The sequence below is a fragment of the Micropterus salmoides genome, unplaced genomic scaffold (genome assembly GCF_014851395.1).
Source record: "Micropterus salmoides isolate LMB-PRFRI ecotype aquatic unplaced genomic scaffold, ASM1485139v1 Ms_hic_scaffold_90, whole genome shotgun sequence".
In the NCBI taxonomy this organism is placed as follows: Eukaryota; Metazoa; Chordata; class Actinopteri; order Centrarchiformes; family Centrarchidae; genus Micropterus; species Micropterus salmoides.
The window spans coordinates 5256-19516 of NW_024044682.1; the positions used below are offsets into that span (position 1 = coordinate 5256).

The window sequence follows — 14261 nt, forward strand, 5'->3', positions numbered from 1 at the left end:
TTTATTGGTTGTGAATTATATTTAAAATAAACACGGCAATGCAACTTTACAGACTGTTCAAGTGCGGAGTTGTCGTAAACGTTGGCTAACACAGTTAAAGTTATAGCTATAATGCTAACGTTACACCCGATGTGAAAGCTACTGAGCAAACGTTCAAATTGTTTGGCATATTTTTATGTAAAATTGAGTTGAAATATGGTGATTTTTGTAGTGGTTTGTGGTAAGATGTGGAACAATGATGTTGTGTGGTTGTGGACTTGTGAGAAACGTATACCATCTGCTAGGTTATGGTCGCAGTCTGAAGCGGCTTTGATTTGGATCACACTACTTTGTTTCTTACGACCCGCCCTTCTCTGCTGATTGGCTAGTAGTCCTTACCTGGGAACTGCGCATGTGCAACTCCAAGTAAGATGCATCACTCTGTAGCTCAAGAGTGGAGCGTACAACACACAGGGTGAAAAGAGGAGCTGCAGCAATGTGCAGTATGAGAAAAATATGGTGTTTTTTGAAAATTAAACCATGTAAACCTGTTCTGGTACAACCCCTGAATAAGATTTTGAACCTGAAAATGAGCATAATACCACCTCTTTAAAGTACAAGTACAATCAGAAATATTTGTGAAAAGGGACACCTTTCTTAAGCTATCTGAAGCTTGTACTTAGGGGCCCAAACACTAAGCAAATACATATATATTTGAAGTACTGACACATTATCTAAATAAATACTACAATTTAAGCACATGAAATATACAGTATAATTTCTAACCTACATACAGAAAACCCTAAGAGCAAACTATCCTAATCCTACTACCCAGTGGTCCCAAGAAATTCATTACATCAGTCTCTAGCTCTATCATTCTTGGTTAAATAGGTGAAAAACAATAAATGGAGGTAAAATACAATTGATGTACAGCTAAGAAATTGGAAGATAGTGGAGGACCCCCTTGGAGCCACAAACAACAGGTCCCTAGCACTCTGAAGGCAAGTATGACTGGAAAGCAATTATAATAAAATCTAAACCTTTATTAATAAAAAAATAGGTATTAAAACAATGTGAAGCACAAAGAGACAGGTTGGCTGAGATATCAATGAGCCCATAAAACACACTAGCTGACATGCAGTAAATATAATGACCAGCAGACACGTTAACCCAGTGGAAAGAGGAGCTCACAATCAATGGACATGGGGCAAGTTCATGTTCAAATCCCACCAACTACACAGCTGATCCCCACCTGGGTCTCCCTTACTCCTTTAGCCTCCCCCTAACATTGCATGGGGCCTTCCTCGTAACAGCGGTCACCAGCTGTTATGCTGCGGCCAGACTCCGCCCTGACCCGGGCTCTCTTGACGGACACGCAGCGTGCCAGCTCTTCACGTGGAGGACGAAAGCACAAGACACCCGCGGATCACCAACAGGTGCCTATCGGCTAATCACTTTGCGCACCCCTGCACTGCCAGACCAGCCACACCAGCTGCCCCGCAACGTCAGTTCCACCGGCTTCATATTCACTCAAAATGTAGGCTTATTTAGGTCTTATAAAATTAATAAATAAATAAATAAACCAAAACTAAGGATATTTACTCTTTCATATTAGTTAGTTTTGCGAACCTACAATAATGTTTTAGTTATCGTTTTTTGTAAATTTTTTTCAGTTAACAAGTTTTTTTTCACATCTAGTTTTTGTTATTTTGTTCGTCTTCGTTAACGATTATAACCTTTGTGGGGTGTGCTGCGATACATGAGGAGGAAATTTGCCAGTCGGTGACTGAGTGGCAAGGAAGCCTTACCATCTGCTTCCAACATCTCTGTGCTGCCCCATTTGATACAGGGTGGTTTGCTGGTACTGCAGTGTGCTTAATACTATTTCTCTCCAGGAACTGAGTAAACTACTTAGACATCAGTTGTGGCCCATTATCTGATATCAGCTCCTCTGGCAGTCCATATGAAGAAAACAGGTCCCAGAGGACTTCAATGGTGTGAGAAGTAGTGGAGGACATGGGAAAAACTTCTAACCACTTCGAATGGCTATCTATGACCACTAAAAAGTACTGCTTGTCCTTTTCAGCAAAATCAAAGTGAATCCTCTGCCACACTCTTTCTGGCCATCTTCAAGTGTGTAGCAGTGCAACAGCTGGCATTTTCTGTACAGCTTGGCGAACAGAACAACTTTGCACAAGTTCTTGAATGTCTGCATCACAGCCTGGCCACCAGAGGTAGCTGCAAGAGAGAGCAAGAGTCTTCATGCGGCAGATACCTGGATGCTCATGATGAAGGTCGTCCAGCTATCTCTGTCGATATATTGACTTGTTGGCCCCCAAGCTTGCAGGCTTGTTCTGCTGACAACTCCTGTCTGCATATGAAGTAAGGCCTCAGTGCTTCGTACTGCACACAACTAGGCCATCCATTCATGGTGTAGCTCCACACCTTGCTGAGTAAAGGATCTTTAAAGGTAGCTCTATCAATGTCTTTTGCACAAACTGCTAGCTCATAGACATGTGAGAAGTAGACTAGAAGTAGAAGTAGAGTAGAAGTAGTACTTCCCTATTCTGCTGTGTTACTTTCAAGTCTCACTGTAAGTGTGACAATGCATCGGCGTTGGCATGATCAGCTGATTTCCTGTATTCAATGTCATATTTGCATGCCATGAGGATGAGAGCCCAGCATTGCATCCGTAGAGCTGCCAAGGTTGGAAATGCTGATTTTGACCACAGAATGTGTTATGATCTGTGAGAAGTGTAAATTTCCATGCATACAGATGATGGCAAGTGCCTCTTTGGTCAATTTGGGCATACTTCCTTTCAGCTTTAGTTAGTGTCCTCGATGCAAAAGCCACAGGCCGTTCCTCACCATTTTGACATGGGAGATGACAGCACCGACTCCATAAGGTGATGCATCATATGCAATCTTCAGTGGCAGGTGTGTGTTGTAATGTACTAACACCTTGTTCTGCTGCAGTAATTTCTTAGCATCTTCAAATCCCTTAACACATTCAGTAGTCCAAACCCACTTACAGTCTTTTTTAGCAGGCTGTGCAGAGGCTGGAGGATGGTAGATGGGTTTTCCAGGAAATGGCAGTAGTAGTTAAGAAGACCTAAGAAGGACTTCAGTTCTGTGATGTTTGTTGGTTCTGGTGCATATGTGTTGGCTGCAACCTTTTCTTCAGTGGGGTGTAGGCCATTCTTGTCAATACAATGTCCCAGATACTTCACACTGCTCTGAAGGAAGTGGCATTTAGAAAGTTTCACTCTGATGCCATGTTTCTCCAGACGTGTGAGCACCTCGTCCAGCCTTCTCAAGTGGTCTTCCACCGAAGAAGCAGTGATGAGAATGTCATCCAAAATGTCACATGATCCACTCCTTGCAGGATTTGGTCCATCACAGACTGAAAAATTGCAGGGACTCTGGAAACCCCAAGACTGAGGCAGTGATACTTGTACAGGCCTTTGTGCGTGTTAATGGTCAAATATTTCTCTGACTCTTCATCTAGCTGCAGTTGTTGGTATGCATGAGAGAGGTCAAGTTTACTGAATGATGTTCCTTCTGCCAAAGTAGCAAATAAATCCTAAGTGTCCTCTTTGATACAATAATTCACACTAACCTTGTAATCACCACATACCCTGATTGTTTTATCTACTTTGGGCACTCTGGGTGACTATGGGAGCTGCCCAATTCTCAATCTTTGAATCTTTGTTCAGTTGCAACTTCTTTAGCCAGTTTCGGCCCATAAGAGATGGTCTGTTTCTCTTAACAATGACCAGTGGTAGAGTGACTTGCTCTGTCCCATACTGTACTGGTATCATAATGTATCCTCGAACAGCAATTCTTTGGCCTGAGTATGATTTCAACTTTAACCCGAAAGCTTGTTTTAAAGGGAACCGAGCTAGGTTCGCCTGGTAAAATGTGTCAGACATCACTGACCCAGTATCCAGCAGCATAGTTGTGGGCTTGTCGTCCAGTGCCAGACTCACTGTGTAACCTTTTTGACAGCCTAAGGTAGTGTATACAGCATACACTGCAAAAAGCTCTGCGAGATAATCTCTTTTACATGCATTCCCTTCAGATTCCACATACTGAGTTTGAGAAGCGACTTTTCCCTTTCTGCAAGCAAGGACGATGTGTCCAGTTTTGGATCTGAGTGTTTTCCTCCACAACGATTACATGTTTGCTGCATTCCAGTGTCTGACGAGGCTCAATGTGGCCATAAAGCTCCATTGTATTTTTGGACACAAGCTCCATGGAGACTGCAATGTCACAGGCGCGAAAACTTCAGATCATTTTCCGCCGCAGCATCACATCACAGTCCACTGACAAACCAATCTCTCAGGGCATCGTCCAAATATTGTCCAAAATTGCAGGTGGCCGACAACTGCCTCAAAGCCACAACATAATCCGAAACAGATTCCCCTTCTTTCTGGTTACGTTTCTGAAAATGAAAGCGTTCAGCAATCACCACGGGTGCTGGCTTATAATGCGCGGTCAGTTCAGCATATGGCATAGTACTCGGCCCTGTCGGAGAGATTCTTCAGCAGCTTATAAGTGTCCACTCCAATCACGGAAAGAAACATGCATACCTTCTTGTCATCCTCAGCATCATTTGCCAACATCCACTGCTCCAGACGCTCCAGATATGAAAATTCTCCTTATATTTGTTGTATTCATCCATGCGACCCACTTGCATAGCCATGTTAGCTTGTTTGATGCTAACTCGTAACGTGCCTGGTTCCTTCACAAAAACACACCTTTGTTTTTGTACGACCAGTGTACAGTCCCTGTTTCAAATCCTTTCACGCAGTGGAATTCTTTAATATCCTAGTCGCCATTGTGATATACTGGTGCTGTTACTCAATAATCAGGCCGTGAGGGATGCGTTAACTCAACGTTCTTTACGTAGCGACCACAGGAAGTACAACAATACTCACAGGTTACAGCGCGGTCAGGAATACAATTCCGTTAACAGCATTTGCATACTTAAACCACAACGTGGCAAAATAGACTACTCTATTAGGAAGTGATGTCACAAACTTGACAGACACCTTCAGAGCCACAAAAAAAACCATTGTTGTCATAAACTGATTGTGACATGTAGAATGCCCCTTTTAACACCATAAAACAGCTGGCAGTCAACAAATGTAGATAAGTACTACATGTGTTGGAGTAAGGGCTCTTTTCTTTTAAAACTCTAGATGAAAAGGGTCCATGAAAAATCTATCCATCCTGATTAGTTAGCTGCAGTGCAGATCTGTAAGCAGTTGGATATTGGCAACATAATAAACATTAAATGAGAGCTACATGGACCAATTTACAAGGCGTAACTCAGTCTAAGTAACTGTTCAACTTGTCACTTTATGTTCTGTGAGACAAGTGCAGCAAGTTGGACTGTGTAAGCGAATGAGACTAAATATTCCTGTAAGCTTGATGGGGCTCTGGCTCAACAAGGCTCCAGCAGCTCCAGCTCCATCTGCAGCTCCTCTGAGTGAAAGCTGTAAACACAATTAAAGAATGCTGCTTGTTAAACAATGTCGCCCTATGACCAGCTTTGCTTCCTTATTGATTCATTCATTTCAACACATTTCTCACACACTTTTTCACTCAAACATTCATTCTGGGGGCTTGTGATATCAGGTCTGACAGCTACAAATGAATTATACATGAACTTTGTTGGTGTAAGAGATCGGTTGAACATTTGTCATGTTGTAGACTCCTGAAATTAAACAAATGTATTTTTACATGCCATGGTCTTAGACCTATCCAAACACATCAAAATCTACACATACCATAAACGTAATAGATGTTGATCGATACATGGTGCAAGGTTTAATTTACAGGATAGAATTCAGTATCATAATATTCTACTGAATAATTAAACCAAGCGCTTCCATACCATTTTCATATCTACAGTAAACATGTCCATGTGCTCATGGTCCATTTAAGTCAAAATTAAAATTAAAATGCCATTTTCTAACTATGTGACAATGAAAATGAGAACAGCATTTGACATTGCATTTTCATAGACTGGGTCTGCGCTATAGTGGAATTTATTTAAATGCAATGAGTGAAAGAGTGCCCCACATGGACATGTAAATGCAATAGACTGGGGGCGCTGTTTCACTCATTGCATTTGAATATAGTCCACTATAGAGCAGACCAAGTCTTTGAAAATGAAATGTCAAATGCTGTTTCCATTTTCATTTTAATATGGTCCTAGAATGCTCACATAAGTATGTGAAAATGATAATGTCATTTGTGGGATTACATTTTAATTTTCAAGTTTGCATGATAATTTTAATTTAGTCCCCTATATGCTTCCATAACTTCCTGTATATGTTTCAAATTAAAAGCTTTTTAGGAAATGGCATATGAGCTGCTGGAAGGCCTGTAAAAACACAACGTGGAAGCAATTGAAAATAATCCGTGAATGAAAACAGTATTTCTTTAAGAAGAGAGCAGCCTAGTGGTGAGTGTTGATCACAGTGTTGATTCAACAAGAACTGATGGAACTGGTGGAAGGCTATATTATACTGAACGTATCAAGAAAACAAGCTTGTTCAGCCCTAACAACAAATAGCAAAATGTTTAATTAAATGAAACGTTGGTGTCTTGAACACCCCGTTATGTTACTCAAGCACACTGCCTTTTTAATATGATGGAGTTTATATATCTTGTATGTCGTTGCTGTGTCAGGTGTGTCAGAGGTGTTAACCACCAAACAAGAATAAACTGTAACAAAACAGTGCACACTGTTTTCAGATTGAACCTGCCCCTGATAAAGTGTTGAGTTTGCAAACTAAAAAGGAAAGCATCTGAACACAGGGAGTCTTCTTCCTATAATATGTGGACCGGAGAAACGGGAAATGAAGAAATGAAGGCCTGTTTCTAATATAAACCTCTTTCATATAACATCCATTCAATTAGATATGTTTTTCTGCAGTTATGTAGAAATGTATGTTTTAGTGCAATTATTTACGTGTCCCACAGCACTTTCACCATTGTAGCGTATCATAGGGCCACCAAAACTGGCAACATGCAGTAAATTAGGCTAGGTCCCCTGTGTGTAGCTTATACAGCCATCTTGTATATGGACAGTGTAGCTGCTTTGAGAATTTGAAACATAATATTCTTGAAACAGTACATTCATTAAATATGTCAAAAGTAAACATTTTTGTTAAATTTCTTAGACAAAGTACATAATTATGTATTTTAGGGGAACATACATGTTTTACTTGGGCTCAGACAGGACTTATTTGGCAGCACATGTCAATGTGACAATATAAATAAGTGTGACGAAAGGTGTGTGAGGCTGTCAGTTAGGTCTGTACTTGTGCTACATGCCAGATCAGACCAAGGTATAGTCACGATCTGCTTTCTTGTGTGTGCGTGTTTTTGTAAAAATGATGCACACATAAATGCATCCTTTTATAAAGGTTAGTGAGTCACTTTGACTTTAAAATTCTGCATTTCCCTTATCCACTATTTTTCATAATGACTTGTTCAGTGTATAAGTTTTAATTGCATTACCAGTGCTTCACGGTACATTCATGTGCTCCTTGGATGGTCCCATTTCCCCGAGTTGTGAAGTTGTTCTTCCGACTTCAGCACGTGTTCATGTGCTCTTAAGTCAGAATGTGGAATCAACATGGATGCCACTACAAAGACGTGTTGGATTAGCATTATCAGAGAATATAAACAACACACAGAAATCTAGTTCACTCTACATGGACAGTAAACTAACCGTTATAACCATATAAAATTTTTTTTTTTAGGTTTGCAAAATATGTATATGCAATTTGCAGTTTTACACAAATCAACATTTTGTATATTTCTTTATGTCCCACGTGCACTTTATTTCTCTTTTTGTAATAAAGATTTAAGGAAGAAAAAAAGATTCTGATTATTCCGACACCGCATGAATGCACCATCAGTCACCGCTCACCCCTCCCTTTCAAAGTGCGCAGGAGAAGATACGATGGCTCTGTCGGCTCTTGTGCTAAATAATACACGTGGGACTTCATTTGTCCACATTTCTCTTACTTTGTTACTTCTAATAAACCAGACTACTACTACTACTAATACTAATGTTACTTGTTCTTCTTCTTCTTGTACGTATTCAAGTGACGAAACGCGCTCTGTAGAGTAGGGGTGTGGAAAATAATTGATTTTTAGATGCATCGCAATGCGGACTTGGACGATTCTGAATTGATTCACAAATGTCAATCATTGATTATCTAGAGGTTAATTGATAACATTATGTTGATGGAACGAAAAGGGCGGAGCTGGGAAATCTGTGCAGAGCACACAACGGAGACGTGTGGTTCTCCCTGTTCGGATTTTTCCCTAACATTATTGATTTTCACCCGCACACTGTGCATCACGGTAGCGCTTAGCTACCTTCATCTTCTCATTCTTCAGAGCTACGTGACAGGCGGCAGTAGGTGACGGTGAAAGCAGCGGAGCAGAGGAAAATATGAGCGCTACGTTTCAGCCTGGCAGTAAATGTACAGTGCAGGTCACAGTGTGTCCGTTAATCAAAGTCTGTTTGTTGCTTTCCAACAGACAGACTTCTGCCTCAATTGTCTGCAATTGTGTCATTTTTCTTCCTGCCCAAATTCACCCCCGTGACAAAAGTACATTCACAACATTTTGTAACCTAAAATATTGCCATGAAATTGGAATTCATCTCACTGCAACCTGAATACTGCTATACATACTTAAAATTAAATTTAGATTCATTACAGCTTTTTTGGGGGTTATGCTGAGGATAAATTATTATATTTCTGGAAAACTAAAGTAGATTGTAGCGATGTACATCCAGGTTAAAGTGGAAAGTGCAACATTTCATTAAGAAGACTTCTTCTCACAGCTCATCTATCTGCGACAAACTGTATGTTATCCAGTAGGTTTGTTGTCCATAATCCCTCTGCACTGCCATCCTTCTTTCTTCCTCTTTCACCTCAGAGTTCAGCATTTCTCTTCCTCCTCCACCAGAAACTCATTCCAGCCATTCTCTCTCCAATGATCTTGCAGCATTTCTCGCCTTCTCAAGTACGTCTGTGCATTTCCCTCAGGTGACCCCTCCCTCCCCTTCAGACCAATCTCGTCCCCCTGTTAAGCTCCCTCTTTTTTCTCTCCACCTCTCACTCCACACCTCTCAGTCACTCTCACAGGACTCTGTATTCAGAAGAAGCTGCCGTTCACTGCTTGCTCTCCCCCCTCCTTCCTTTGCTGTAAGTGATCACACTGTTTATATGGCCTTTTTCTTTTATCCAATTTCACACGTCCCAGCCTGTTTACTAGAAGTGGGAGCCACAGAAAGCCGCAGTGCCCTTTTGCTTCAGTCTCCAGCCCGCCATTCTTTCTTTCACTTCCTACTCTCCTTTTCTCCTCTCGCCTCTACCCTGCCAGCAGCTTTGCAGTAGCAATAAAAGCTTAGCTATCTTTCCCTGTTTCCAATGAATGCGATTAGGTTTCTATTTTTGTACAGGCTTGAATCACATTCAGAGTGTCATTTACTGAATTGGGGCTCTGCTGCTCTTTTCATAGTGAAACCAGTTTATTCCAAGGCAAACTCTTTACAAAAGCTGTAATGAGAGTAGAGTCATGTCTTTAAATGACTTCTCAATGTTAGTTTAATTGAATGAACTTGAACTGATCCGTACTACAATTGTTTTCACTGTGTCGGTCAGCCTACCTGGATTTGAACACGGGTCTAGAGGGTACCAAACATGGTACTTTGACAACAACACCAAAGAGCCAGACTCACTGGTATGGCAATCCAAGCACATTCTCGCCCATAGTGTAGGTGCTCTGTCACACACAGTTATCATCAATCTGTTGATTTATTTTCTTGATTATTTGATTAGTTGTTTGATCCATAAAGTGTCAGAAACTGATAAGTGTTTCCCACATCCTCAAATGTCTTGTATAGTTCACAACCCAAAAAAATTTCAGTTTACTGTCATGGAAGAGTAAAGAAACTAGAAAATACTCACATTTAAGAAGCTGGTATCAGAGAATTCTGAATTTTTTTGTTAGAAAATTACTCATCCTGATTAATTGATTAATAAAGATGTTTGGTCCAATCCAGAGGTGATGGTTCGCTCAATTTCTTTCAAAGTTTTACCTCAACATTTCCTACATCTCCCAAACTGACCCACCTTAAAAGTTAAGCGTGTAAAATTTAGTGGCATCTAGTGGTAAGGTTGCAAATTGCATCCAAAATAGATAGATAAAGAACTTTTTTGCAGAAATTCTTTATTTCGAGTTGAATTGAGAACTTTTACTTTGAAAAATTCTAAATTAATGTCTAAATGATTAAAAAGAGTCTGTACCCTGCTTGACACACCTTTGAAAGAGCCGTCAGAAAACGTGATTCCCCTAAATGTCCTCTGCCTGGAAATATAGGGGAAATGAAAATAAGCTTCCAAATGACAGATTCGGATCAAACACCAGAACATACACACTGCAGCACATGCTTTATTGTGAGCATGTGATAGTCCTTCATAATCAATTTGTTGAGAGGGGAAAAAAATCCTCCCGACATGGGATCAAACGCACAACATTCTAGGTAGGGCTGCAGCTAACTATGATATTAGTATTCAAAGCTTCTATAGATTATTTCAACGATTCATCCAGGAGAACAACAAACGCATGTGTGTACATTTTCAGCTGAGGATTGCGGCTTACTTTGGCCAGCCTTCAACTCAACAATCAATCATGATTTCAGTTAAATGCTAAAGTTGCTGTAAATGTTACCTTGTCTGTGGTCCGCTGACAGAATACCGAATGCTTTCTGATCAGGTGCCGTCGTGCTGTTGGTCAGACTGACCGATGCAAAGAATTTGCGTCGATGCATTTTAGTAATCAATTTAATCTATGAATTTTTTCAGCCCTACTTCTAGGTGAGTACTGAACTTAACCAAACCCCATTATGTGCTATTTAAATACTATTTCTTATGTTTTCACTCCCATCTAATGGATAACAAAAGTACTCTGATGCAAAACTTATTTGCTGACCCGTGCTGTATATTATTACTTCATCTTTTTTTTTTTTTAAACCTGTCCTGCCCAGCAGCCTGGTACAGAGTATGATGAGCTGGATACCATATTGTGCCAGACAGATTTTACTTTAACAAGAGAGTATTAATATACTCCTTTGTCTGTTTTATTATTTATTTAATTATGTATTGATTTGTCACCGGGCAGGACAGGGGGGCAGACATGGGGATGGGGGGGCACAAACAGACAGCACAGAGAAAGGACAACACCTGCAAGAGAAGGGGGATGGAAGGTGGGGACAACAGGGAATAGCAGAGGGAAACACCAATTGCAGAAAGCAACGAAACCTGCAATAGAACAGAGAGGGGGGCTTGGGGAGGAGAAAAACAACAACAAACAATCAAACAAACACAAACAAAAACAAACAAAAATAATAATAATAGTAAAAGACAACCAGCCAAACAGCAGCAATAAACAGCTGACATAGTAAGACAACTAAGAGAAAAATGAAAACAAGAAACAGTCACGCACAATAAATAAGCAACACAGCACAGCCATGAGAGCTGGAATAATAACAATTAATTTAAATAAGTAACTGAAAGAAAAGCATCAGGAATAATTCTACCAGGGACAACCTAAATTTGTTTGTGTCTATAAGTGAGACTGTGTGTGTCTGTGTGCGTGTGGGTGAATGTGTCTGTATGTGTGTGTGTGTGTGTGTGTGTGTGTACGTGTGTGTGTGTGTGTGTGTGTGTGTACACATGTGTGTGCGCATAAGTCTGTTAAAGAATGTAGTTGTTAGTGAGAGTGGGACGCCATGACTGTGCCACACCTACCCCAGCAACAGGCAGGCAAGAACCCCCGTAGCCAATAGGGGTGGGATAAATAAATAAATAAATAAATAAAAATGACTCCCAGATGCACTGCGATGCAAACGCGGAAGACCCTGACCATCCAAATGCCAATTGACAATGCAATGCCGACGGAACGCAAGAGGCGTAACCCGCGGCAGAGCAGCGCCCGGACCGACTGCGGCGCGCACACAACAGAGACCAGTGCCGCCCCACCCCCACCCAGCACCCCAGCGCCGCACAGCAAACAACCAAAACGCCCAAATGCCACGCAATCATCAACATCAATGCACAAGTGACGAGCCCAGCGTGCGCACGGCAACACCCAATGCCCAGAATAAACCGGAGCACAGCCCTGCCCCGCTCCCACACTGCACATCCCGAAAACTAACTTTATACTTCAGTATCCAGAGGGGCCCAACAACTGGGCGACAGAGAAATGGGGAAGCACGGATCTGAGGCCAACGAAGCAAACCAGGGACGCAAACTGGTCCCTCCAAGGCAACGAGGAAACGGCTCCCCCGGACTCCAATGCACAAACTAAATGCCCAGCAGCTATCCAGAGACCCTGCACAGGGAAGGGAAAAAAACAAAACAAAAAAACCCACAATGCATCAAGATGCATCGACAATCGCCCTACAATCCCACCGCAGCCCTCCATAACGCAACCGGATCAACCCGTGCAGCACCCAGAGACCCCCACCCCTAGTAGCCAGGGCACCCCGCGACCCCCCAAAGCGCAAAGGACCCCAGACCGCATGTCCTGGAGGAAGCTGGGCCCCCCCGAGGAAGAACAGCAGAAAGCCCTGCCAGGAAGTTCCCCGCCGCCAGGGAGCGATAACGCTGGGCCCCTCCGGCAGGCCCACTGCCACCCCCTGGCCTCACTGTTCCCACAACATCAGGAGCACTCCGAGCACCACCAGGTTATCGGAGCTGGCACAACCCCATCCCCCCCACAAGGGAGCGGCAAAGACCCCGCCCAGGGACAGAACGGGCCAGACCCGAAGGTCCGCCCACACCCAGGAAGCAATACAACCGTACAACCACCAAGCATCCAATCCAGGCACCAAAATCCAGAGGAGACACCCCCAACCAGCTCAAAAAGGACCAGCCCGCACCCCCAACCCACCTCGCAAACCCCCTTCTTCCCGGTCCCCCACCCCTCCAACAACCATACGCCAGACCCCTCAGAGAACCGAAAAACAATTATCAGGATGCACAGCATGCACACAGGACAGAGACGCACACCAGCCCAGTCCACGCCTGCACCAAGGCCCCCAACCCCTGACAAGCACGCAAGCCAATCACGACCTACAGGTGAGCCATCCAACACTACCCCGCTACCAATCTAACTAACGCCACACAACAGCCAAGCAACGCGGTGCACAGGAGAGATGCCAGCCGGCACAAACTGCCCCCACCTACGGCTACACCGTGACCCACCACCCGCGCACTGATACCAACAACCGTGCGACACCCAAGCAGAGTGGCTACCCACCCCGCAGCGGCGGCGCGCCGAATACAGGGCAAACATCGGTCCCCCCGTCAAGCCCGCGCCCCAGGCCGCGATGCATCCAAGAATCAACCCACCCCCAGACACACCTACCGGCCGCACGGGACCCTGAGCAGCAAGGCAGAACACACCCACCCCCACTAAGTGATAAACTTGATCAAGGGGGACCAGAGAGATTGGAATTGTGTGAATTTGTTTTTTTTATAGCAGACATTTTCTCCATGCTAATGTGATCCATTAGGAGATTCCTATACTGGGTGATACTTATATTCTCTTTGGCCTTCCAGTTCATGAGGATAGTTTTCTTGGCAATACATAAGGCAGTGATAAGCATGTATGATGTGTCAACCTCTATATTAATGTCACTTAGGTCCCCCAGCACGCAGAGTGATGGGGAAACTGGGACGGGGTAACTTAGCCATATCGATAGGTCTTCACATATCTTCTGTCAGAAGATACTTTTGAACAGGTGCACATTGCCACATAGCATGCATGTAACTATCAGATATGTTACCTGAGCAGTTCCGGCAGATGTTTGACTGCATAAGACCCATTCTGAACATCCTTTGTCCAGTATAGTGTGTTCTATGAAGAGTTTTATACTGTATAAATTGTAGATTGGGATTTGTAGTCATTCTAAAGGTATTTAAACATATCTGCATCCAGAAGTTTTGGTCTGGACTAATGGATAGATCTGTCTCCCACTTCAAGAATGGGAGAGATTGAACTGTCTGTTTTTAACAGTAACATACTTATACATACATACATATACTTTTGATAACAGTTTTGGAGGCGAGAGTTTAAAAAATTCTGTTATCATTGGAGGTCTGTTATCATTGGAAGTCCTTTATTTTATCTTTAAATCTAGCATGAATTATGGATTTAAACTGTTGAAATTCCAGAAA

The 14261-nt window shown here is 42.6% G+C and overlaps 1 protein-coding gene across 1 annotated transcript in view; it reads right to left on the reverse strand.

Annotated features, from left to right (window-relative positions):
- Positions 1 to 4888: 4888 nt before the first annotated feature.
- The window catches only part of LOC119896295 (receptor-type tyrosine-protein phosphatase F-like), a 30186-nt gene continuing 20813 nt past the window's right edge, over positions 4889 to 14261 (reverse strand). Inside the window, exon 8 of the mRNA XM_038709742.1 lies at positions 4889 to 5480. Coding sequence (XP_038565670.1) covers positions 5331 to 5480 — 150 coding nt within the window. The 3' untranslated portion in view covers positions 4889 to 5330. The remainder of the gene's footprint in view (positions 5481 to 14261) is intronic.